General features: G+C 36.2%; 1 protein-coding gene across 3 annotated transcripts in view; it reads right to left on the bottom strand.

Moving 5' to 3' along the window:
• Positions 1-5,560: 5,560 nt before the first annotated feature.
• The window catches only part of tafa5a (TAFA chemokine like family member 5a), a 212,862-nt gene continuing 191,397 nt past the window's right edge, over positions 5,561-27,025 (bottom strand). For 2 of the 3 annotated variants that reach the window (XR_005279758.1, XR_005279759.1), the window contains exons 4-5: positions 15,554-15,740; positions 5,561-6,993 (exon numbers count right to left, since the gene is read on the bottom strand). Coding sequence is in view for 1 of the 3 variants with exons in the window: in XM_038274570.1 (XP_038130498.1) it covers positions 6,985-6,993 (9 nt within the window). In the remaining 2 variants the exon portion in view is untranslated. The remainder of the gene's footprint in view (positions 6,994-15,553; positions 15,741-27,025) is intronic. The other variant, XM_038274570.1, reaches the window with a different exon arrangement.

Here is a 27,025-nt window from a genome sequence, read left to right as displayed (position 1 = left end):
AACAGTCCCAATGAAAAATCAAATATGGTGGCAGCATGAAAGACATGGCAAATAGCTTGGCAAAGGATTGCTGACTGCTAAATGAACAAGTTCCACATCAGTGTCTTTTAGCAAAGCCTGCGCCCAAATCACTGTCCTGCATATTAATTGCACTCCCCTCTGCAGTGAAGAGAACTTGGGAGCAGATTTTTTATTAAAACGCAAAAACATAATTTCATCTGGTAAGTTTTGACTTTCTAATTCAATAATGTATGGCCTACAATACTGCTGGAAGCTGATGCCACGATTGCATCATATTAATACAAGAAGTGGATCATCTAAGTAAAATCATCCATATTTCTAAGCAGTTTCATAACTTTTTTTCTACCTGGTGGTTTACCATTAATCCCCCATTGGAGCAGCTTCAGTGTAACATTTCTGTTACATTCCTCAATACCCTTCCTATTTATACTGTTACAGCAAACAGAACAAAACATATCTATCTATCTATCTATCTATCTATCTATCTATCTATCTATCTATCTATCTATCTATCTATCTATCTATCTATCTATCTATCTATCTATCTATCTATCTATCTATCTATCTATCTATCTATCTATCTATCTATCTATCTATCTATCTATCAGAGATGGGAAGTAACGAAGTACAAATACTTTGTTACTGTACTCAAGTAGATTTTTCTGATATTTTTACTTTACATTATTACTTATTTTTATGGAGACTTTTTACTTCTACTCCTTACATTTTTAGACAAATATCTGTACTTTCTACTCCTTACATTTTAAAAAATTGGCTTGTTACTTTAGTTTTGAATCATTTCAATTGAGTTACCGTTATTATTTTTCGCGTCATCAATACCAAATTCAATCTAATTGGATGGGAATCTACGTTGAATTTGACGCACCACTACAAGATGAATCGACAGATTCGGCGGTATTCATTCACGGCAAATCATTGCAGCTTGGTGGCGGTGGCGTTAGCATAGTAGTATGGATGACGAGATGATTGAAAATGAACACAACGGAGATCTATTCCTATTGGCAGACATCCATTTAAAATGTAGGCAACGGCATGAAAAAAGTGGTTTCTACTTTTACGTTTGTACTTTAAGTAAATTTATAAGCCTGTACTTTGTTACTTTTACTTGAGTAAAGAAGTTTAATCAGTACTTCCACTTTTACCAGAGTATTTTTTAAAACAAGTATCTGTACTTTTACTCAAGTACAGAAAGTGAGTACTTTTGCCATCTCTGCTATCTATCTATCTTGACCAACTTATATATTTAATAGCCTTATTTTTTATAATGTAATGAATATGAAATTTCACAGGAATCCAAGTATTGATACACTCACAATGGCTTAAAATCCTTCATTTATAGACTGTGTTAAGGCAAGTGGCTCTGCATCCCTGGCGGTGTACAAGTAATAATATCTATAATATATTACTTGTATAATATATAAAGATATATAATATCTAATGGACATACATACATACGGTCTGTGATATAGTTTGGAAGGTACTCCTACGGGTCTCACAGCCGACACATTGTTCCAGGATGTGGCATTTATACCAGTCTGGCCAATGAAAACCTGCATTGCTTATAGAAATCAAAGTGATCCAAAGGGTCATAATTTACGCTCTGATGTTTATTATATATTTTCATATATTATATATTTTTTCAATTTAGCTTCATAAATGAATTGCACAAGAAAAAAATTAATACCAGGGAATTATAAAGGGGAAAACAAATACAGAATAGTAAAAGGTTGGTATTTCAAAAAGGAGGAATGTGTTGATAGTGGTATTATATGTTAGCTAAATCTGTGTGTAAATGTTTAGATTTGCGAACCCTCACCAGCAGGAGCTGCTGTTGGCCCCCATGTTTTCTACGTGGATTCATCTGTGTAGTTACAAATATTCCTGGATGCTACATGCCGAAATTCTGTCCGCAGTCTGCGGGGAGGGGCGGACCTCACGGACGTGTCAAGCACAAACCAAGCTTAACTCTTTCTCTCCCCTAACACCTGAGTTTTTACTGCAGCTAAATATATGTGTTATGTTTAATGTTCTAGACTTAATTACTGGCTCAGAGTTCATCTGCTTAGTTGCATTTACATCCTTGATGAAGCTAGTACAGTAACTACTAATGCAACACAGCAGGAGCTATTAGGTATTGTTGAATTATTGCCTCTGTGTTATTTTTGAGTGTATGCTCTGCAGAGGTGGATAATCCGGGTCAATAAAGTAAAAATGCCTGCCTAATTTTCCCTCCTCCTGTACAATTAATACGTTGATTAGCCCCCAGTCTGTGTTGTGAAGCTGGAAATGCAAATGATTAGAACTGATCTTTTTACTTTATAGACCTAAGTCATCCACTACATTTACTCAACCTACTTCCTACTGAAAGTTTTCCTGTTAAAAGTTAGTTTTCCTCTCCACTGTCATTATATGGATGTTTCATGACAGACTGCGGCAAAAGTCAACAATACGATGCAAGCAATTGTCCGCTGTGTCTAAAAGGACATCCTGAAGGAGTGAATTCAGCAAGCCGTGACTTACACCTTAGATGGAAATTTTTCTAAGCAATCTGTCCTTATGATTTAATCTAATCTACTTGTCAAATTGCCTTGAGATGACATGTGTTGTTAATTGGAGCTGTATGAATTAACTGATTTGATTTGGATGTGTGTGTGTGTGTGGGGTGGGGGGGTGTGTGTAGTCTTCAAAGCCCTGTAGGACATTTTAGTTATGTCCTCAGAATTTTTTTTTTTCAATATCTACCCTAATATTCACCCTTTGCACTTCTGTTTAAAAAATACATGATTGCAGAACCAAATAATGAAGGAACCCCACAAAGGTCTGTCTCTATCAGGTAAAAAGGCTTGAGGATGAATATGGTCAGAAATCTTCATATATATATATTATGCAAATATTTTAACCTAAGTCTTATTCATCAAAATAATAATGAAGAAATAATGGAGATACCTTAATCATTAAGTGGAATTTTCAGAGCTCAGAAACTCCCCTTTAAAAAAAGCATGATACAGGATATTTCAGTTAGATCTCATGTATGTCAGGATTGATTTGACCAAAACAACATTTAAAAAATGTGCTTATAACATTTGCTTCCATTTGTTTGCTTAGAGTATATATTTTTCGATGCATCAATTGTGTGGATTCACACTAATTACAGCTTCTGGGGCCTTTACCCCTGCAGCCAATTCAACGCAAAACTAATCAAAAAACATTGAATAACACTATGTGGTACCTGTAAACTGCTGTTTGGTTTAGATATTTAAGAATAAATAAGTGTAAAAAATTAATAAATGTAGAATAAATAAATAAATAAATAAATAAATAAGAAAAAATAATAAATGTAGAATAAATAAATAAGAAATAAGTGTTTTTATTCTGAGTTTTCAAAATAAAAACACTTATTTATATAATTTTGCCATGTAAGATTAATTGATGTTTAATGTTTATTCTTGTTTACCGTATGTTTAAAAAGGAATTGAAGGGGACCAGCCAAGGAAAAGCCAAGGATGAGCCAAGGGCCTATCAAGGAAAATTTTTAATGGCTACTACTACAGTGTTTCTCTGAAGCTATTCACTAAGTTATAGCTGCCATTCATTGTGTGTATTAGTATTTCACTTCTTCGACATTTAGTTGGGTGTTCATCTTAATTTGAGTAACTTACAAAATTTTTGCTGCGAAAAACAAGAATTCCCCTTCTTTCATGGAGGAAAGCGATGGATTGAGCATGTAGTGCCAAAATAAAAACCCATAACTAATTTTTTCTCTTATATAGGGGACTTCTGATCTAGTGCTTCTACTGCATAATTTTTTTTGTCCATGGGCAGTTCTAGACTGGGGCCAACAGGAGCCAGTGCCCCTGTAGAACTGGTTCTGGCCCCAGTTATTCCCCTGTACTGAAGACATAATACTAAAAAGCAAATTGTATGATGGTATGCGCAGGAAAACACACAGCAATGTGTGTTCGATCTTCACAGCTCTGTTTAAATTATGATTTCAAAATTAGGTTTATAGCTTCAGTCGTATTACGATAGGGTCACAGTTTCATCTGCTAAATGTTATTTTGAAACAATTAAAATAAAATATTCCAATTTCTTACGGCTGAATTGATTAGTTTTCTTAAAGCAGTAATTCTGATTGATAACAACTGTTAGTTTATATTTAAAATAAGTCGGAAATATGTAATATTCCTATTTCAGAAGATTTTTTCCCATGGTAAAAGATTTGTTTTATTTTAAGTAATAAAAATGTACTTTTTCAAACCAAGAATTAAAAGCTTCAGATATAAAGTCACATCTTAATTAAACCAAAAAACATTGAAATTTCACTTCATCTAGTGCCGAGCCACAAGTGGCTCTTTATTTCATAAGCTCTCTTAATATATTTTAAATTATAAGTTTTTTTCTGTGCCTCCATGAAAACAAACTGGTCCCACCCAGATATGTACAGTGTTTTACAAAAGTAAGTTTTACTTTGTCATCTTGCAACCACCAATTTCAATGCATTTTAGTTAGATTTCATTTGCCAACACAAAGTAGTGATTCTATTATACATATACATATTTTTTTATACGTATAATATATATATTTTATTGCTGCAACTTTTTTCAAATCGATGAAACAATAATCCCTCAGCAAAAGGTTCCTTAAAGAAGGTTTTTTTTACGCAATTAAATCGAGGCAAACTAAAATATTTCCACTTGAGAAGTTCTGGATTGAGCTTATAGACAGACAGAAATGTCTTAATCTTAAATGCAATATGTTTATATTTTTTCACAATTTTAATATAATTACTGCTCTAAGTTGGTTGCTCTGTCAGCTAGAGGCATGTTATGCAGTTTCTGTACTCCATTTAACGATTAATCGATTGCTAAATTAGTTGACTAAATAACAATCAATAATCAATTAATTATGTTTAATAAGATTAATTGTTTCAGCCCTAATATATATTATATAAAAACAACAACACTGAGAGTAGGAACAAAGCATTTTTTAGATAAAGTTGGGGAGGCATTCGAAGCAAGATAATCTCCCGCTCTAACCATCTCATGAAACAGCATCTAGTTTATCATGTAAAGTGCTTAGATACCCAGCCAAAAGGTCAGTGGTGCCACTGGATAAGCTGTAGAGACTCAAATCTAGTCCGACAAAAAAAACAAAAAAAAAACATGTAGGACACAAAGGATACATCTTTTTTTTTTCCCTAATATAAGTTTGTGGTTGTAATGTGACAAAAAAAATAAAAAATCTCAGGCAGTATACCCACATTTGTAATGCTCTGGACATTTTTATGACTGTGAACTTCTCCAAAAAATAAATAATAAAAAAATCGGTGCCGGTAATTATGAGTAAATGCTGACATCTACAGTTGTCTTCCAATATAAATGGTTTATGGTAGTAAAGTCACTCTAAAACCTGTGAAATCAATGAAACCTTGATTGCTCACCTTTTTAGAATAAAAACACAAATTCATAAGCAGTAATCAGACTTCCCACCTTCACCTTGACCACGAAAACCATCTGCATGTTTTTCCATGTATTTAATTTATTCTTAAAATATTTCATGATAAAAAAATGTATTTATATGACTATGCTTGCAGTGCTTCCTTTCTGTAGTGCTCCTCTCTGCTTCCTTTGTGGTCCAGATTACCAACAGAGAGAGGGTGGATTTGTGCGAACGAACACAAGCACCAAAATAAATTAAGAGATCAAAACCCATAGAGAGGAAATGAATCAGTATTCCACATCGTGTACAATACAATATCATAGCAAATTAGCAGATTTCAATGGCTTCCACTGACTACCATAGATTTACAATGTTCTGTTGGCTGCACATCAGTCTTCAAGAAATTATGTCACTTTCCTTTTTTTTGTCATTAATGGTTCTAATAAGACTGTGACTTGTAGATAACCATGAAAAGAAAGCAGCTACTGAGGTGTGAACAGAAAACCATAGACTACGAGCCAGCAGTAATGAGAACAGCATTTGTTCACGTTCTACTAAACTGCCATTGTGACCACATTTAAGTCCAATAAGCTTCTCTACAAAGGTACAACATATAAAATTGTTAAATATATAACTTTTAAGGGCCTTTCAAAATACATTTAATGGCAATTCTGAGCTCCTTTTTTTCCAACTCAACAGCATCCATGCTCTCCATAGATGTCTAGCATTTCTTTCAATGTGAATTCTGTAACAGTTCCATCTGAAACCAGAGCTACTGAAAAATCACAAATTAGGTTTTGTTTTTTTGTTGATACATAGTTATACGTATGCAGTACCTATATTTCGAGTTCCAAAATACAACTTCAGTCTGAGGGGGGAAAAAACAATGTCCAGAAGGTTTTAAAAGGACTTCTTTGATTAGATTGTTCTCGTAGAGATTTTGTAGAAACCCCACAAGTAATATGTGTCTTTTGTCACCTCGGTCATAATGATCATATTTGTTGTTTTGCTCTTTGGTCTATAAAAATAAAGGAGTTTCACTCCAGCAGAAGGCCTATTCACAGCAGAGAGTGCACAGTTTGGTTTTTACGGCCTCATCAAGTGGTCCGCAGCAAAAGGGTTCGGTCTGTAATGATCCCAGCTGTGCTCTGGAAACTCCTGCACTACAGAAAGACTTGGAGAGGTGGTGGTAGTGGTGGTGAGGAGGCGGGAAATCCCTTTTCAAAATGGTACTAGCTCCTTGAAAATTGGATTCCCAATGACAAAAACAGTCTTTGAAGGTGTCCGGTCCTCCATGGCATAAAAGTTTTCATCGAACAGGCAGATGCAGGGACTAGGAGGAAGGCGTTGACCTGGTGAAAGACGGCGTGGGAGAGCAGACGGAAACCCAGAGGTGCAAGTAACAGAAGGCGGGAAGTGTTTGATAGCGAGTCTGTCTGGTTTCCCGTGGGAGATAAACCTCCGTTAGTCAGTCACTCCAGTGTATATGCACCTCTGGTTGTGTTATGACACCTGGAAACACAGGGAAAAAAACAATTAGTGGGGACGGAAAATTTATTTCTAAGCCTATGGATTATTTACCAACAGGGCAATTATTACATATGGTTAACATTAAGAAAATATATAAAACAGAAAAAATGTAAAAGTATATTATAGTTTAATTATAAAGGAAAGTGAAGAAGAAATGGTCTACAAACTGAAATTACGGTTCTCAGCTAGTAAAATAACAGAAAACTGAAGAAGGTACAAATAAATAAAAAGTTACAAAATAATAATTTATTAAAATGAACTATAAATTTAGATTTTTTTTTTAAGATAAAGAAAATAAATCTAAAAACAGAACTGTCCAAGACAAATTAAAGTAACTTGCTAATGAAAGAACATACCTATTAAAAGGTGTAGAAGTCTTACAGAAAATATCACACACAAGAGATATATGTATTAAAAATGTCATGGTTTTAAACGTTTTCATAGTTTTTATCTATTTTTATTTTTGTCAATTTATTATTTATTATTATTATTTAAATTTTTTTTGCTGAATTTATGTTAACCACTATGCACAGAAATCACAGTGCAGTTTTATCAGCTGTTTACATGATTAAACATAGATTTTTTGGTTTTCGATGTAGTTATTCCTCAGTTTTTGTATGAGTAAATTTACCTTTCTAATATTGCAGTCAGGAATATGTTTTTTGCAACCAAAGACTAGAAAATTTGGGAGGAAATAGCAAGTTCCCAGGCAAAAAAATGGTTTGTATACAAGTATGAAATGGTGATAGGAAAAGATAAAAGACAATGCATGGGTGTGAAGTTGTGTATCATCATTTTTCACAGCTTTCTAAACAGAAGATCCTTTCTTTTCAAGTTGTAAGTTACAGGGTATGCTATGTTATATGTCAGCAGGGAGCAGGGCTAAAAATAAATGCTTTTCATGGAACAAAAAAAGAAAACACATGAAGACCTCTGCAGTGTTTTAACATTCAGCTGCATTTTCCCCATTTCAGTAACACTCAAGAAAAATTGTATGACATGAAATGCTCACAAAAATAAAACAACACCTTCTGCAGATGTAAGAAATGTCCCTCTTTGTTACTAAAATAAGGCAATTTTAAAGGTACTTTGTCTGTTTCTTTAAAGCTCTAGGTAACTTCAGTCATTCATCTGCTACATAATTGACATAATGGTTTCTTCTACAATTTTTACAAATATGAATATCTTGCTCTGCATGGTGCCTTGTCATGGATATCAAATTTAGCTATTGTTCTTGTGCAAATGAGAATGTTGATTAAGGCTCTCTGATTGCACTGTGTTTTGCAAGTCAAATATTTAGACATAGTTAGTTAGTGTAAGCTAATAAAAGCAGTTAGTAACAGAGCAGAGACCGTGCAAAAACACAATCTGCAACATAGAGCTTTTTTTTCCAGCAGCCTCCTCACCATCTGGCCACTGCCAGTCACACAGTTAACTTGATAGAGGTACCGATGCCTTCCAGGAGCGTTACAGAGCCACTGAAGCCTAATTCATAATAATAAACTCTTGACGATTTCATGGGGTGCAATTTGCCATGAAAGAGGCAGGTGTTGAATAGAGTACTATCATGTATCACAGATGACAATGTCTTATGCTTTGGGAATATTAAACATCCCACTGACTCTCGGCTTATTGAAGATAATGTCATGGGTTTTGTTGGACCTGGACATGAAATGAGCCAAATCATTAAAGGTAAAAGCAAAGTCATGACTGCAAAATGCTTGGCTAAGTGCTGGCTGGAGTATTTGATGACAGAGCTTTAATGTGTTAGAAATATATTGGTCATAATGATGAAAAACTGAGAAAAATGGGTGAAAACATTGCATAGCTGCATGGCAGGCTTTCGTACAAGGCTTTCCTGTTTATACACATACCACTGTGGAAAATTATTAATATCTCTCTTAGGAAAATATAGGTCTTCTATTAAAACCAGCTGAAAAGTCGCATTAAATTTGATAGAGTAATAAGGCCGTCCCACTTCTATCACTCACACTCATTTTGGGCCCTAGCGTTTGGTTTTGTTCATTAACGTGTAAGAGTAGTGTGTTCCAATACATTTAAGACCCTTAAAATTATCCCTTTAGACCGAGGGTAGTCAAGAGCTGACTTGGAACGAAGCTGCTTCCCAGAACTCATCCGGTTTTGGAAATGAACTCCACAGATGTAAGTATATTTTTACAATTAATAACAACTTTTAAAAACAATATGCATGACGTAGGTGAACATGTCACTGAAGTGCACAGGTAATGTATTACCATGATTTACTGGGCTGTTTTACAAGCTGTGGTGTCCTATTTCTTCTCCCTCCAGCCCTTGAGGTGGCGGTAAAACTTAAAGTGGTTTTGCTGCCACAAAGAAGGAAGGAAAGGGTTGCAAATAGCCAATGGATCCATGCATGTTAGTAGGAGTAAGAACTCCTTCACCCAAAGGTTACAGCGAAGTTCCGCAACAACCCTGCAGTGAATGTCTAAATGCTTTTTGTTATTGTAATAAAATCAAAATTACAGTATTGGTTGAAATTAATCCAATTTTGATTTTGGCCAAATCGTTCAGCCCTAATGCAAATTTTTATGTGATGATTTTATTTAATGGGAGAAGCCACAGTGTCACATTTTGACTGGGTTTGTCAGACATTTACATTGGTGTTCATTCTAAACTGTTTATTATTGATCATTATTATACTAAAAGGGTGGTGCAGATTTGTCAAGGATCAGCACAAAAACAGTCAAATAAAGGCATGTTCATTAATATGTAAGGGTTTTTAATTAGAGTTCTAAGGATTATAAATTACGTAATTGGGACCAAAGCAATTTCTTTCCTCACCTGTTTTCTTTTTCCTATAATGCCTATATAACCTATACCTAAATGTAATAAAATGAAGGGAAATTTTTGTACACTCAGTTCTTGTCACATCTTTAAAAAGTGTCGATCAAATTCTGTGCTATTGTTGCAATGTGAATTTGATTTGGGATTAATTATGTGCTTCAGGACTGCTCAAATTTCCTTTGAAATGACATAAAAGTCTTGTTTGTCTTGTGTTATTAATTGATCTTTTTAAGAATATTTCAACCCTTTGGAAGTAAGAGATTTAAAGGTCTATAAGAGCCTGCTTTCGGTCTGATTATCAAATTAATGAGAAACTGGGAAAAGCAGACATTTCTTTACATGCCCAGAGAGTGTATCTTCTTCAGTGCCGACGGCACAGTGTAGCTTAAGTAATACTGTTGGCTTGAAGCTGAGATAGTCGCAGCTGCATCTGTTCTAAAGCAGTGGCTCGTATGTGTGGTATTCATGCCATGTGGGAGCCGTGGGACTTAAGCAGCTGAATTCGTTGACATATCCAAAATATATGGGGCAGTTTGACTTATCTGGTGATCAAACTTTTATGCTACATACAATAATGCATAGTCGGGTTTTTCTGGAGAGCTTTATGGCTCACTATCTTTCTACAACACTGAATACACAATATTTAATTGGATCAGCTCAGCGTTGCAATTTTTAGCACTAACTGCCACATTAAGACCTGTCTATAAGCAACTCATACTAAATACAACAATAAATTCTATCTGAACAGTGTAAAAATTTGGCAGAAAGCCAACTGATGTTCAATTTTTGCTGACGAGTTCTTGGAGAAGTATGCTATGTCTTGAGCCAACATTAAATAGCACCAAGAAGGAAGTTAATGAACCATCTTTTGTAACCTCAAAAACCGACCACATTGTCCCGACCAAAACTCTGTACCACTTTTTAAGATCCCTGGACAGCCTCCACTCAAAAATTCAATTGATTCAATTCCAACAGAATTTTGTTTGAATATGCCTTTAAACACTTCCTAATGATGAGTATAAAATTTAACTAAAATTCAGCCACATTTGGTCAGAGGGCAAACAGTTTCATAGATCTTGAAAACTCTTTTAAACGTCTAGTGAGCATTTATTCCAAAGTTGGGTTTGCAACAAAAATCTAATCCTGCTGCTCTTTAGGACTAGATTTCTTAACACATGTAGAAGTGCAGACTTTAGTCTCAGGAAGTGTATCTGATATGGATACAGTATAGCACTACTGCAAGATATAACATGAGCAGTCTTGTGTCAGTTGTGGAAAATTACGCCCTCATTTTACCCAGAAATTAATCTAATCAGGTCCCAAAGGAAATACTATTAACATTACTGTAGAAGTAAAACATTCATTTCATCTAAATAGGCTAATCAGGTTTTGTGGTAATTCTGTCTGAAGATTTATTTTTATTTTTACAGTAAATGAAAAGTTAATCAAATGGTCAATTCAGTATCTTGATAATACTTTTGATACTTCTACATATTAGCAATGTCATTATCTACATTTGAAAGCTTACCCAAACAAAAAGCTATGATTTTTTTTCAACAAGGTGAAAATGCAACCAAGGTAAATCTGTCCTTATTTAATCAAATTCATTGGGTCCAAATGAACAGTAGATTTGACAAAAGGATAATATGTATGTAAGTGAAATAGACCCAATTCAAATGTAGATACATGAGGAAGCAAATTAAGCTATTATATCAGATTAATAGCTGTTGGAGGATTTGCCAGGGAATATTGTAGACAAAAATCATCAGTGTTAACATAATTTGTTCTTGTTCTCTTGTTATTAAGCGGGCAGACTCTTCTCTTGAATCCTATCAATACTTGTCTGGCAGGATTAGAATGAGTATAAGGAAAACATTTGCTTTAAGTGATGTTACTTAAAGCATCTTTTCTCAAGGCGGGCACTTGGGCTTTAATTTATAATTGATAATTGTTGCATCCCCATTTATTAGAGGTGAATATGTTCAAAAGCATAAGCAAGGCATATAGAGTCACCATGTCCATGGGAGTTATAGGGGTAAGAATGTGCAAACATGGTTGTCCTGGGTTGAAATTTTCAGTGTGAACTCTTCCTGACTCCATTTCAAAATGTCACTCTGAGACCTGCCAGGAATGTGTGAGTGGACACTCTACACAGACGACAAATCTCCATTGGCTCCTCAAAGTATTTATCTTTGTTAGATGCGAATAACGCAATAGTTAAATGACAAAATAATTTTTTTATATCCATGAATATCTCACCCTGAAAAAGCGACCTTCCTTTTTGCATCACCTTTCTCTGTTTGCTCTAAAGACTTTTTACCCTTCTTGTTTCATGCCTTAAATCTTGTACACTAATGCATATTCTCCTTCAGACTACAACAAAAGCTTCCTGGATGAATATTCATAAGAGAATGAGTAGGTTAGGAATGATCCACAGGTTAATAAGGGACGGGAAATTGCTCATTACATGCTGTGATGTTGGATAATGCCTTAAGCAGATGCCTAGATCAAAATCCATGAACATGTATGCATGGGCCTCCAGACGCAAGTCCCTGTCTCACATTAGGGAAGACTTCAAAGCTATATGGGATGTTATGTCATTATCAGCCCTTTCATACTGCATTTCCTTAGAACATCAAAGTAAACATGTTTCACTATCTGCATTCAACAATAGGATCAAGACTAAATTCTCCAGACAGAAAATTAAAGCAAAATTTACTCCTGGTGGCATCCGACAGTCACAACAAAATGTCACGATTTGTTAAAGCTATGAAATAGCTTCTTCGACTTGTAGATCATCAAAAGTATTCGTACCTTACAAATGAATTTATATTATTGAGATTTCAAAGGAAAATCTCACTTAGATGTATCTCTCCACTCTCTTTATGTAAAGAACATAAACATGGTATATTATAACTTTCCTATAGTAGCTGATATGTACGTTTAGTGTAATATTATTGTTGGATGATAAATATTCAGTTTTAGGTTTAGACAAACATCCTCCCAGCTTCAATTTGTCCCTACAGTGCTTTACCCCTTTGTGTGTAAGAAGATGTGCATGTAAGCCAAAAAAAAGTCAGTTTTGGTCTCATCTGATCAGAGAAACGTCGTTATACCCTACATGGGTCTAGTTTTTGGTGGTGCACAAACAAGCCAGATCTTTTTTGTCATTATTTTATCCTGCTCTTCTATAAAGGTTCTCCTTTTTCCACCTTAGCTGAGGATCTCTACATCTCCACCAAACTAAAAATGAGGCTGTGTCTGTTTTCCTAATTAATGCTCTCCTTTTGTTTCCTATAAGTAATAATAATCTAAAGTTACAGTAGATATTTGCAGCTTGGGATATTGTTTCTTTTAACAGAGTTCTTTTATTAACCTTTTACAACTTTATATCTAACTTTATATTGTTATTCATTATAAACTGGTTTATGTGTCATAAACAATGCAATCAGGACATTGTCACCTCTTTATTCATCACATAAATAATGTGCCTCATGAAAAACAATTGCAAATGTTCTTTTCTTGTTCATCCTTAGACTGTTTTACGCACAATAAACACTATGAAGATAAAATGAAGAATTGAGTTTTTCATGATCAGCATGTCCCGTTCCATCCCCCCCCGCCAATGTAATACATTTAAGATTTATGTTTTTATTCTATAACAAACCTCTCAGACCTTTAGAGAACAGAAAAGCAGGATTTCCTACAGTTGGACTATATCTCCTATTTTGGTGACTAGTGAAGACAGATGTTTGCAGTGGATTTTATTTTGGTACAGTATCTTAGCGAGAAGTAGGCTGAGTACAGAAATACATACTGCACTTTTCATCTTTTTCATTTGTTAAGAAACTTTAACGCTGTCTTTATAAAAAATATGGTAAAAAAATCCCAATAAAAAAGCAGTTTGTGGTTGTAATAGGACCAAATGTGGAAAGGTAGACAAAGTATATAGTATTTCTTGATGACTGATTAAATAACAAATGCCTCAATCCAATCCGAGGGTAAAGCTCCAACAGTCGACAACGGAAATTGAGCTCTGGTTCTAAATATAGTTTTGCATCAGCAGTGGACACAATCACTTGGACTGAAAAGCTGCAGGATCTATGCTTTAAAACCTAATCATAACATTGGTCATAAATGGTGATGGTATTGACCCAACAGAAGAGCGTGGCTTTCTCCATGAGAGGGGCCATCTTTATGACTTGGGTCTAGACCCTTTTATTGCGCTGCAAGTTAAATTTACAGTACAGCTACTCTATTTCCCAGTCACATGTATTAAAATCCCAGTCTGTCTGGTGCCCTGTGTTGTTTGTCTACAAGACACAACCTGTCATAGAAGGTATTTGTAAGGGAAAATATAAGGTATGCCTATAAAAGCAAGCCAGCAAAAATGAAATAAAACAGTTTTATTGGATTTCCTGCACACATGAATCTTCAGCAGTTAAATATACACAAGGGGAAATCGATAAGCTATATAAACAGCCAAACTTACAATTTGTGCTGTTCTTTGCAGTATTACATCTTAAGGATAAGGCTAAGGAGACATCACTAGAGAATGCAGGATATTTCCAATGTATTCATACACTTTAAATGTTTTTAAATTTTACTCCATGGTGATTTGAAGTTATAACAAATACAAATTAACGCATAATTACAAAGCACAGGGAAACTATAATTACACTTTTATAAAAAAAAAATAAAAATTCTTAAATAAGTATATTTGGCCTTAATTGGAGTATGTAAAAAAGATGATTTGCCAGGAGAATGAGTATTTTGCTCTTAAAATAAGAAAATGAGATACTATTCACGTGAAATAAGTCAAGGCAATTATTTATTCTTTTTTTTTTATGTGAATTTACTTGTTCCAATTGGCAAACTGTCTCACTTTCCAGTTCAATTCTATATAAAATCAGCTCATTTTATATTATGTTGGTATGTAAATGTTTGTTTACATGTATGTATGGAGATGAAAATATTTACATATATATTTGTGTATACAAATGTATATAATTGTGTGTATATAATTGTGTGTGTATATATATATATATATATATATATATATATATATATATATATATATATATATATATATATATATATATTTGTGTGTGAATATTAGATACAAAATTTGTTTAACAGGAATTGTCTGAAATAAATTCCTATTCATTCATTGATTTTATATATATATATAAAATAATTATTTGGCTTTACATTTTTTTGCAGTGTAAGTTTTAAAATGCATTTTTACATTTCAAATTCTAATAAAATGTTTCTAAATTTGTATTGAGCCCCCTTTTGCTCAGATAATTCCAAGAAAAGTCTTATGCAATCCTTTTAGAGTTTATCTAGTCTGCTCAATCAAAAACGCATTATAAAGAGCAAACAATGACCAAGAAAGGTCTGGGGTAAAGATAGGCAGATATTTAAAGCACTGTTTAGTTTTAGGACCATTTTCCAAGCTTTTAATATCTAATTGAGTACTATTACCATTTGTCCTCACAAACTGAGAGAGCCTAGACTCAAATCTGGCCTAGACTCTGGTGAGGACTATTTAAACCTCACATTTTAGATATTTATCAAGAAAAAGGAAAATAAATACCATTTTACCTCAGAATTTGGACAATTGCAATTAAATAATAGCATCTGGTCAATGATTTCTTTTTAAAGATGTTTTGATTTAGAAAAAAGATCCAAATTAACAGGGTATTTAATGTACCTTGCTGCCTCAAAGAGGCCCTTGGTGCTCTCCGATTGCTTGTCCTGCCTTTGTGGCACCAAGGTAAAGGTAGATCTGCTGTTGTGTTGGTGGTGTTGGTTGGTGGGTTTTGGCTGTCTGTCAAGGGGTCGTCAAAGCTCTCCATAGTGCAAGAATGTCGTGGGGAACTCTTGTCGCGTCATAGAGCCTAAAGGAAAAGAGGAAGAGGGGAAGGGGCGATGGTTATCAAGTCCAAAAAACGTAGACAGTCTCATCCCAACTAACACCACCACTACCAAATTTTAAAGAGGGATTTAGGGGGTTAAATGCATTTTTTAGCTGTTGCTGTAAGGCAGTTAGATTAAACAAACAGTGCAAGTATAGGGAAAAGATGTAAAAATAACAGTAAATAGTGTTTTGCTATAAATTTTACATTACTAGCAGAGCTCTTGAACTATAAATACTAGCACAGTAATGCTCTTCTTTAAAAAAAAAAAGTGTTTCATTTATCTTACAAAAGCTATTTTAGTGAGCTTTAAAAAGCTTCTTTTTTAGTTTAACCTACCGAGTTAGCAAAGGTGTCTGACCAAAGTAGAAAATAGAATATATGTAGAAATATAGTATTTAATATTTTTATTTGTCATATTAAAAATATCAATATTCAGCACTCAAAAGGAAGTAATGCCCATTTTTCCTGTAATACGTAGTGTTAATATAAGAAAGTCAACTATGTCCATCGGGTTTATCGGATAATTTTGGACATGACAAGATGAAATGCCTGAAGTCTTGACCTCTGCCTCTGAGAATAGAACCACGATCGGATGCTAATCCACTAAAAAGTATGGCCAAGTTTGGGACCAGCATTAGAAGGAGGTTACAAAAAGATGGTCAGTATTATTACTAAAGCCCCTGTTTATTAAAAGAGTAGACCATTAATCTTTAAACGCATCCCAGCTTTAGTGTTTTATTAAAAAACGACACTAAACAAAAGTCAATGAGAGAAAACACTGCTAATGATGACCTGTAAAATTCTCAATGGGTTCAATCCACATACTTTACTTTTGTTAAACTCACCAATACATTTGGGTTACAAAATATAGTTTGCCAAATTTTAAGAAAACTAAAAGGCTTTCCAGTGGTATGAAATTTATTGTCGAAATCATTGTTATAACAAGGAAAATTATTAAACATGAATTTTCTACCCTTCTTGGAATAATTTTAGTCAAAATTTAATGAAGGAAGGAAGGAACGAAAAAAGGAAGGAAGGAGTGAGCGATTAAAGGAATGAAAGAAGGAATTAAGGAACAAAGGAAGGAACGAAGGAAGGGACGAACGGAAGGGCAAAGGAAGAAAGGAGGGAACAAATGAAGGCAGGAAAGAATAAAGGAACAAAGGAAGGAACAAAGGAACGTATGAAGAACAAGCGAAGGAACGAAGGAACAAATGATGGAAGGAAGGTCTAGGTATGAAGTATATTTTTAATCGTTGTTTAATTTATCTACATAACAGGATCATGCATATCTATCTATCTGGATACAGCCAGATAGATAGATAGATACCTGCTGGTTAAGAGACTAATTAACAATATGGGTAAAAACACTTCAGAGTTGCTGTCAGGCGAAAGCCATGTCGACCTTTTCACTGAATATTCCCAGTTATTAAACAAAGGAAGGGATCATCTTATTTTTACACTCAACTCCCAAACCAATTCACACAGAGCAAAGCTTCAATTGGAAAGTATTCAATTTATATTTATATATGCAACACAAACATATTCTTCAAAAATATCTTAGGAAACCCAGTTGAATGCAAGGATTCATTCACTCTCTGCAACCCCTAGCACTGAGCATGCATGTAGTGACAGTGGAGAGAAAAACTCCCTTTTAAAAGGAAGAAACCAGGCTCATAAACAGCCAGGTCAGTGTGAGCTTGGGCCCTGGCAGAAGACTTCCATTCTGTGAATCAACATTCGCTGGGATAAGCAACCAAGAAAATTATTAGAGTAGTCTTCCCCCTAGGGCCCAGACACTGCTGATAGAACAAGCCAGAGTATGAGTGGGACTGAGAATAATCTGAGAATGAGGGAGGACATGGGGTGGAGGTGAGTTAAACTGCTTGTGAGAAGTTAGGCCAGCAGCTAAATGAAGGGATCTTGAAAGATGATAGGCTTCGGAAAAGGTGCGGCCCCAAGTTGATTGGATGCAGCTGAACAACGGACATCGCAGGTGGCACAGGTGAAGACTAAAAATCTCCCAGATATGATTTTCACTTAAGCTTCATCTCCCTAAAAAATATGGCTGACTTGAAAGCATTAATTTTCTTGCTTTCATTTCTTAAAAAAAGTATTTTAGTGTTAACTTATACTTAACATAATACTCAGATATGATTATAACCCTTCTGATGTATGTTTTTAAGGTTTTATTAGACATATATTGCTAAGTGCTGTTCCTAATTTCCCGCTAAAACAAATTGAACAAGCTTATGTATAAATCGCACAATTAAAATAAAAGTTACTTTCCTCTTTTAAACCAGCCAATAAGTCTAATTAGAAAGCTGTTGTGTTTTAGAGAGAGGTTGAACAGAAAATGTGGTTTAAGTTTTTACATGGGATATAATCAAAAATGCAGCTGGACACCCTGATCCATAATGATAATATTAATTTCAGATAGTCTTTCAACTAATGTTTGAACTCTTTACTCTATATTAAATTTGGTCAACATATATTAATTTACTGTATTTTTTTAAACAAATAGAAGACTAAAAAAAGAAGTACTTGAGGCTACGTATTAAGACTCATAAAGTTACTTTCTTTGATTTTATATTGCGAAAGCAGCAAAGCAAAGCAATGTAGAAACTTGGCTGAAATACATGAATGGACATTTCCACTAACTGCCCAGAAGAAGCTTTGAGTTTAAGCTCTTAGTTTGTTGATAAGAAATTTAAAAGGCAGACTTTACCATGTTCCAAAAAGCAAAGTGCTGAGTTTGCTCACTGCAGAAGGAGGCTTGGAGACAGAGCTAACGGTTAGAAGCAACAGTGTTTTCCTTCTCTTTCTATCAGTTTGTATGGGCCAGCCGAGCAGCTGTCTTCTTAGCTGTGCGCCTATTCAGCGCTCAGCTGGATCCATCTGCAGAGCCCAGAGGGATCAATTACCAATGCTGGTACCGACCCATAACTACTGGGGGGAATGGGGATGCATGGTAATAGTGGAGAGTAGTGGGAGTCCATGTAAGTGATGCAGAGGTTGGGGGGTGGGGTGGGGGGGTTACAAAACCAAGTCAAAATACTTTTTCTTTTTAAATTAAATTTAAAACATATTTGATAGGGCAGTTCTTTTTTTGTAGTAAAATGATGTTTAAGAAAGAAGAAAATCAGTCCTCAGCTCAGTGCATATTACAAACTAAAGAGTGCCCTCTTCCACCATGGTATTTTGAAAGGCTATGAAATTATGCATTTGTCAACTCCAGAAATTGTACATTATCAAATATTATAATATCTTCTCTTCACTTGTCTGGGTTGGAGTGTGACAGTTCATCTTTTTTTCCCCTCATTTCTGTCTTCTGCTTTCCTTGGTGAAAACGTCTTGATTACTGTAATCACCATCTTTCTCTCTGTAGGTGCCACTTTCTGCTCCGGCACGCTGTTTACATCCTCAAACACTGCCATTCAGAATCAGCCTAATGGAACATATGATTAAGAACCAGTCAGAAGATTATTACTGTGTTTGCTAATGTCCTTCCCAGTTTAAGACTGTCTCATATTTATGGAGATGAGTTCCCTTTAAAATCTGTAGCAGCATTTACTATAGTAAATGCTGTTCTGAATTATTACTGTTTTGGAAAACCATCTAAGAGGTTCCTGCTGGTTTATTGAGATAATAATATTTTTAAAGGTAAAAGTCCAGTCAGCAAGAAATAATCAAATGATCATTATCTATACCTAAAACTAATACGTAAGCGGTGATTCAATGATTTAGCATTGATCAGTAAAAAAATCAAAACAATTTTTGGTCAGGGACTGGCCATTTTTGCCCAAATATAGTAACACCTCACTCCCGACATCTTCCGGCAGTGACGTCACTGTGCGGTAAGCTTAGGGCTATTCTCACCGCTTTACAAGCAAAATCAATAGGAACTACAAGACACATCTGCAATCAACAACAATAATTTAAGATTTCCAGACGACTTCACCATTGAAGTTCGTTAAACTGACAATGCCCACGTGCATGTCAGTTGGATGTTGTAATACATCCGGTAAAACTGACAAAAAAAGTGAAAAAAAAAATGTATTACCAATGACAAATGATCCTGCACGGGTTCGTCATTGGATTGCCAGATTGAAGAGGAAGGATTTGCTATCGAACTTCTGGCCAGAGAAAAAACATGTGATATGTAGCCAACATTTTGACGAAAAATGTTTTAAAGATGACTTGGATAATAGTGTGTAGTGACAAACACCAGATACAGCACTAGGACTTGATCAACAGCCGATACTGCACCATGACGTCACAAACCGATTGGTTGCAGTAGAGTTCTTTGACGAACATGGATGTCTCCAGTAAAGCAAATTCAAATGAAAATGACTCTTAATGGATGTGCTTTAACCATACCTAATATAAAATCATGATGAGCCTGATGTCTATATTCTCTTTTAAAGAGAGATTAGAGAATATGCCAGAGTGAGTGTACCGTATTTTCAGGAATATAAGGCGCACTTAAACGTCTTTTTTTTCCTCAAAATGTGCGGTGCGCCTTATGTGTGTTGTAACTGCGACTTTTGAGACCACCTCATTGAGGAGATGATGAAAGAGTGGCTGAATGTAAGGAGACCAGGTGTTTTTTTTCCACTCATCACCATCGCTGTTAATATGTAACTCCATGCGTGCCCATCTCACAGCTGATGTGAAAAACATGGGGAAACAAATTAACGCTGTGCTCCCTGTTCAACCGCTCGACATCGGTGTGAACCGGACCCAGCAGGTGCAGCAGAAGCAGTGAGTTTACATGCAAAGTCAATGGTTGACGCGCGTATAGGTGCAGCAAAAGGTCCTGCAGCGCGTTTTGAGCTGCAGGTGCAGCACGTCGGGAGCGTTTAAGCATCTGACGCACCGCCAACGCGCTGCTGCTGCTCGAGATGGAAAAATTGAAGTTTTGCTGCTGGACGCGCCGCATCAACAAATCAGAGAAGCTGATCTGGGAGCTGACAGCGAGACAGACACAGCGCTCTGATGACATATGATATTAACGCAAATGAAACGGGCTGGATGGATGATGAGATGATGAAAGGCAGGTGTATGTGAGGAGACCAGGTGTTTTTTTCCACGCATCACCATCGCTGCGGGCCCATCTCACAGCCGATGTGAGAAAAAAAGGTGAATCAAATGAACGCTGTGCTCGCCGTTATCCCGGGGGTCTGACAAAGGAGCTTCAACCGCTCAACATCGGTGTGAAGCGGCCGTTCAAAGTAAGGCTGCGAGCGGCGTGGGAGCGGTGGATGACAGACGGAGACCACAGTTTCAGGATAAGTGGAAGGCAGCCCCGGGCAAGTTACGCCACCGTTTGCGGATGGATTGTAGATGCTTGGACTAACGTGTCTGCTGGCTCTGTTGTTCAAGCTTTCGCAAAAGCCGGCATTATTTCTGAGGAGCTGCGCTGCACGGAAAGTGACTCTGACAGCGAAGAATGGGAAACTGGCATGTCTGATTTAGCGCAGCTGTTTAATTCAGAAACAGAGGATGATGACTTTGATGGGTTTGATTAATACTTTGTAATAAATACATGAATAAAGCACAAACATACTCAGTTTTGCTCCCGCTCTATTTTTCTCCCTGAAAACTTAATTCAACAGCAGCCTCTGGGCGGGTCTCCTCCTCTTCACCGCGGTGGCTGGCAGGTGTTTTTTCATCTAAATAATCTAAATCTTGCAGCTATATTTGCTGTGATCAGTGGGAATAAAGTAGTTTTAATATGTTTTTAAGTGAGAAAGGCCACCTGAAAACTTAATTGCAGTCAGTTCATCCAGATTATCTATTTCTGTCGGAGGCGCTCAGACCCCCACATACACTATATTGCCAAAAGTATTTGCTCACCCATCCAAATTATTGGAATCAGGTGTTCCAATCACTTCCATGGCCACAGGTGTATAAATTCAAGCACCTAGGCATGCAGACTGTTTTTACAAACATTTGTGAAAGAATGGGTCGCTCTCAGGAGCTCAGTGAATTCCAGCGTGGAACTGTGATAGGATGCCACCTGTGCAACAAATCCAGTCGTGAAATTTCCTCGCTCCTAAATATTCCACAGTCAACTGTCAGCTGTATTATAAGAAAATGGAAGTGTTTGGGAACGACAGCAACTCAGCCACGAAGTGGTAGGCCACGTAAACTGACGGAGCGGGGTCAGCGGATGCTGACGCGCATAGTGCGAAGAGGTCGCCAACTTTCTGCAGAGTCAATCACTACAGACCTCCAAACTTCATGTGGCCTTCAGATTAGCTCAAGAACAGTGCGCAGAGAGCTTCATGGAATGGGTTTCCATGGTCGAGCAGCTGCATCCAAGCCATACATCACCAAGTGCAATGCAAAGCGTCGGATGCGGTGGTGTAAAGCACGCCGCCACTGGACTCTAGAGCAGTGGAGACGCGTTCTCTGGAGTGACGAATCGTGCTTCTCCATCTGGCAATCTGATGGACGGGTCTGGGTTTGGCGGTTGCCAGGAGAACGGTACTTGTCTGACTGCATTGTGCCAAGTGTAAAGTTTGGTGGAGGGGGGATTATGGTGTGAGGTTGTTTTTCAGGAGCTGGGCTTGGCCCCTTAGTTCCAGTGAAAGGAACTCTGAATGCTTCAGCATACCAAGACATTTTGGACAATTCCATGCTCCCAACTTTGTGGGAACAGTTTGGAGCTGGCCCCTTCCTCTTCCAACATGACTGTGCACCAGTGCACAAAGCAAGGTCCATAAAGACATGGATGACAGAGTCTGGTGTGGATGAACTTGACTGGCCTGCACAGAGTCCTGACCTCAACCCGATAGAACACCTTTGGGATGAATTAGAGCGGAGACTGAGAGCCAGGCCTTCTCGTCCAACATCAGTGTGCGACCTCACAAATGCGCTTCTGGAAGAATGGTCAAAAATTCCCATAAACACACTCCTAAACCTTGTGGACAGCCTTCCCAGAAGAGTTGAAGCTGTTCTAGCTGCAAAGGGTGGACCGACGTCATATTGAACCCTATGGATTAGGAACGGGATGTCACTTAAGCTCATATGTGAGTCAAGGCAGGTGAGCAAATACTTTTGGCAATATAGTGTACCAGCGGTGCACCGACAGCAGAAATCCCTTCAACAGCAGCCTCACCGCGGCGGCTGGCAGGTGTTTTTCATCTAAATAATTTACAGTGCAGGCACCAGGATACCGGCAATAAAAGCGAACATATTCCGTCGGCAGGTTTCAGGATTTTAAGTTCATTTAGGAGTAATCACAGCGCTGTGTCATCTGCGATGTGTCTGTCTCATGGCCAGCTGGCAGGTTTGATTAATACTTTGTAATAAATACATGAATAAAGCACAGTCATACTCAGTTTTGGGCCCGCTGTATTTTTAAAATACACAGTAGAGCTATTTAAAGGTAGTAGAGGACATGTACCTGTATATAAAAAATGGGCCCTATAGTCCGGTGCGCCTTATGTGTGTGTTAAATACAGAAATGGGACACATAACTGAGACTGCGCCTTTTAGTACGGTGCGCCTTATGGTCGTGAAAATACGGTAGCTTTGTTTGATTGTATGGAGCTCAGATAAGCAGACCTGGTCCCTCATCTACTGATGCACACTGTTAGCCAGCTGGCTGAAAACAAGGCTGATCCACTATCCCTCAAAACTGGCTTTTGGGAATCAAAACGGAAACAATCAAAATAAACAGTTATAGCATGAGAACAAAAGTCCTTTCACTGTCATTGAGGGATTTTGTAAAGGCTAAAATATATATTTTACAAATATTGTGGGCTACAACTCCAAATGTATGACTTTAACGGTCAATATTTCTTTTTTTTTTTAACAATGCAAGCTTCTTACATCTTTTTCATTTTAAGTTATTTTCAATTTCCAGAGTCGAGGTCCTAAGAAAAATAGAGATCACTCTCAATTAAAGGCTATAAAAAAAAGATGATTGCATTACAACCCTTATTTTTAATATGTTAAGTTGCATGCTGGCCCATGCATGTTTCCTGCTAGTACTATTTCCTTTTTTTTTTAACACATATGAAGAATTCCTTTGGAAAAACAGATAAACGCCATTCTTGTAAAAATTGAGCTGAGGCATGTAATTTACTCTTTGCATGTTGCTGCTAATAAAAAGTATGTTTTTTTTGATAAATTATAAAAATAAACTTATCTGTTTCTACGAATGAACTCTTCATATTGGGAAAAAAAACAATTCTTTGACACTTTTCTATCATTAAATAAAAATCTGCCAAGGAGCCATGTTATTCATTACATAATTATCAAATAAGTTAAAAGCAAAATGAAAATGGATCTAAAAAAGCTTAAATACCTACAAAAAATGAACATTTATATCAATCATGTCTTTTTACTATATCAACCTTTAGAATATTCTCTTTAAAAAAGTATTTTGTACACATACCCTTTTTTCTCCTCTTTATCCACTGTGCTGTATGACCTGAAATTACCTATGTAGTAACACAATGAAGTGTCACATGGGTGCTTCTGAAGGGCACAAAGTTTAAGCTTAGGTGTATTTAGTCCTAGCAGTCATCTCCTATAGCTCCCTGTCTCAACAAAAGCCACACTCTCTCTAGAGATGAGCAGGCTTTGTATTGCACCCTCCATCATTTCTGACTGGCAGATGAAACGGTGCAGAGAGCTATCTCTGCTTCCATGCACATTTAGGGGTTAGTGCTTAGAAAGAATGGGAGGAAAAAAGTAAGAACACAGTTAAAGGAGAAAAGAAAAATCACCTTAGGTTATCTGGAGGCTTTTCTGACAGCCCGATAAGACGAGCGGTACAAAGCACGGTGAGAGGAGCAGCATGATGGAGAAAGAGGTGACTGAGAGGGAGTGAAGGACATATGAACATTTGATATTAAATGCAAAACCGCTAATGCTAAATTTAAAGAATATCAAAATGTATTTCATAACTTAAAAGAAATTTAATATAAATGGGTAATTATATCTAATCTTTTTACTTAGAAAATAGTAAAGATTTAGTCACTTTTTATGGGAAATCAAAACTTTTTTATTACCATCATAACATTTTTACAGACATTAAACACAACTTCTTGCATGCTGCCCACATGTCGCTTTATCAAAAAAAAAAAAAACAGTTTTGTATATAGCCCAGCTTATACCTTTCCCATTACTGCTTTAAATTTTAAAATAAGGGTAATCATGCAGTCAAATACATAAAAGCAGAATTTATTTTTCAAGTATCTAGCCATCTTAATGTTTAAGTCCACACTAAAGGCTCCAGAAGGCATTGGAATAATAAAAAGTTGGAAGTTCTGCAGCTCAGGCTGAGAAGGAAACACCTCCAGGGATGATTATGCTCACCAGGTGGCCGTAGTGGGTGAGGAAATCAAAATCAGATTACATTTGCACCTCAAGGGGCGTGTTAAAATAGAAGAGGCAGGCCACAATGAGAGATGAATCAGTGACTAGGTTTGGTTAAAAAACCTAACAGTAGCTTCCAACACTTAATTTGAGGTGTCCTGTCACAAATGTAATACTTCATATTTATTTTTCCATTTTTGATATGACGTTTCTGGTTATTTTTTTGGTTCGGTGCTGTACAAAATGTACTAAAAGTGGAATTTGTACTTGCATTTACATTTGTACATCAAATGGTTGGTTGGATGTAAAAAGGGAACATAAGAAAAAGAGTCTCTTCAGTAAAAGTAATAGTGAACCTGAACAATTTTAAGAACAGTAAAGAATAGAAGATATACAGTGAGGTAACTAAGTATTTAAACATCCTGCTATTTCACCAATTCTCCCACTTAGAAATCATGAAGGGGTCGGAAATTGTCATCGTGGGTGCATGTCCAGTGTGAGAAGCATTATCTAAAAAGAAAAAAAACAGAAATCTCAATAAATTATTTTTAAAAATATTTATTTGTATGATACAGCTGCAAATAATTATTTGAACACCTGTCTATGAGCTAGAATTCTGACCCTCAAAGACCTGTTAGTCTCACTTCAAAATGCCCGCCTCCACTCTATTTATTATCCTAAATTAGACGCACCTGTTTGAGGTCATTAGCTGCATGAAGACACCTGTCCACCCCATACAATCAGTAAACATCCAACTAATAACATGGCAAAGACCACAGAGATGTCCAAAGACACTAGAGGCAAAATTGTACGCCTCCAAAAAGGCTGGAAAAGGCTAGGGGGAAATTGCCAAGCCTGGTGAAAAAAGGTCCACTGTTGGAGCAATCGTTAGAAAATGGAAGAAGCTAAACATGACTGTAAATCTCCCTCAGACTGGACGGAGCTCAAACTCTGTCTTTCTCTGCGACAGCTTAGAAGCCTGATTGATCTAGAGAAGATCTGTGCTGAGGAGTGGGCAAAAATCCCTCCTGCAGTGTGTGCAAACCTGATGAAAATCTACAGGAAATGTTTGACCTCTGGAATTGCAAACAAACCCTGCTGTACTAAATAATAACAGGTGTTCAAATACATATTTGCAGCTGTATCATTCAAATAAATAGTTGAAAAATCATATAATGTGATTTCTGGATTGTATTTTTTAGATTATGTCTCTCACAGTGGACATGCACATATGAAAAAATGACTAATACAAAGTGAATCCAGTAGAACTTTGGGTGACAATAGCTGAAAAAGTTTTTGGCTCTAGATTTTGTATAGGTGCCCTATTTGTTGGTACTCGCCGATACCATCATTTTAGTGCTGGATCGGGGCCCTGCCCGATACTGGTATCGGAGCAACACTAGTTTAAACCATACTGTATGTTTTTTCTGTATAAAGCCAGTCCCAAAATTTTGCACAGCATTCTAACCATTATTAACATATAGTACAAGAACGCTACTAGATTTGTTAAATCTAAAGCTGTGTCTCTAAGTTAAAAAAGGCTTCTTCAAATCTTTCAAGTTTTTTTTTTTAAGTACGACAAAAAAAAAAACGAGGGAGGGAAATGTTTTGGCTATGCTGACCCTGTTTACATTTTCTACCCTGTGTTTTTTACAGTTTCAACATGGTTTGTAGGAAAATATATCAGTGCAAACAGATTTTTTGTGTTTTACAGAAAATAATTAACTCAGTTAACATATCAGGAAGCAGTGTAGCTTGTATGTTCCTCCAAAGAATACCTTTTTTTAACCATAGAAAATATGCTTTTCAACTTAACTACACATTTGAACATATGAACAAAAAATATTACAAAGTTGTACAATTCATGCATTTGACACCATATATTTTTTATATACTGCTAAAAAGGCACCATATTCTTTTTTTGTTTT

This window comes from Cyprinodon tularosa, unplaced genomic scaffold, assembly GCF_016077235.1.
Source record: "Cyprinodon tularosa strain WSP-4 unplaced genomic scaffold, ASM1607723v1 ctg92, whole genome shotgun sequence".
NCBI classification, from domain to species: domain Eukaryota; kingdom Metazoa; phylum Chordata; class Actinopteri; order Cyprinodontiformes; family Cyprinodontidae; genus Cyprinodon; species Cyprinodon tularosa.
The sequence above is the reverse complement of the archived record's forward strand: the minus strand, read 5'-3'. Positions and strand labels throughout refer to the sequence as shown.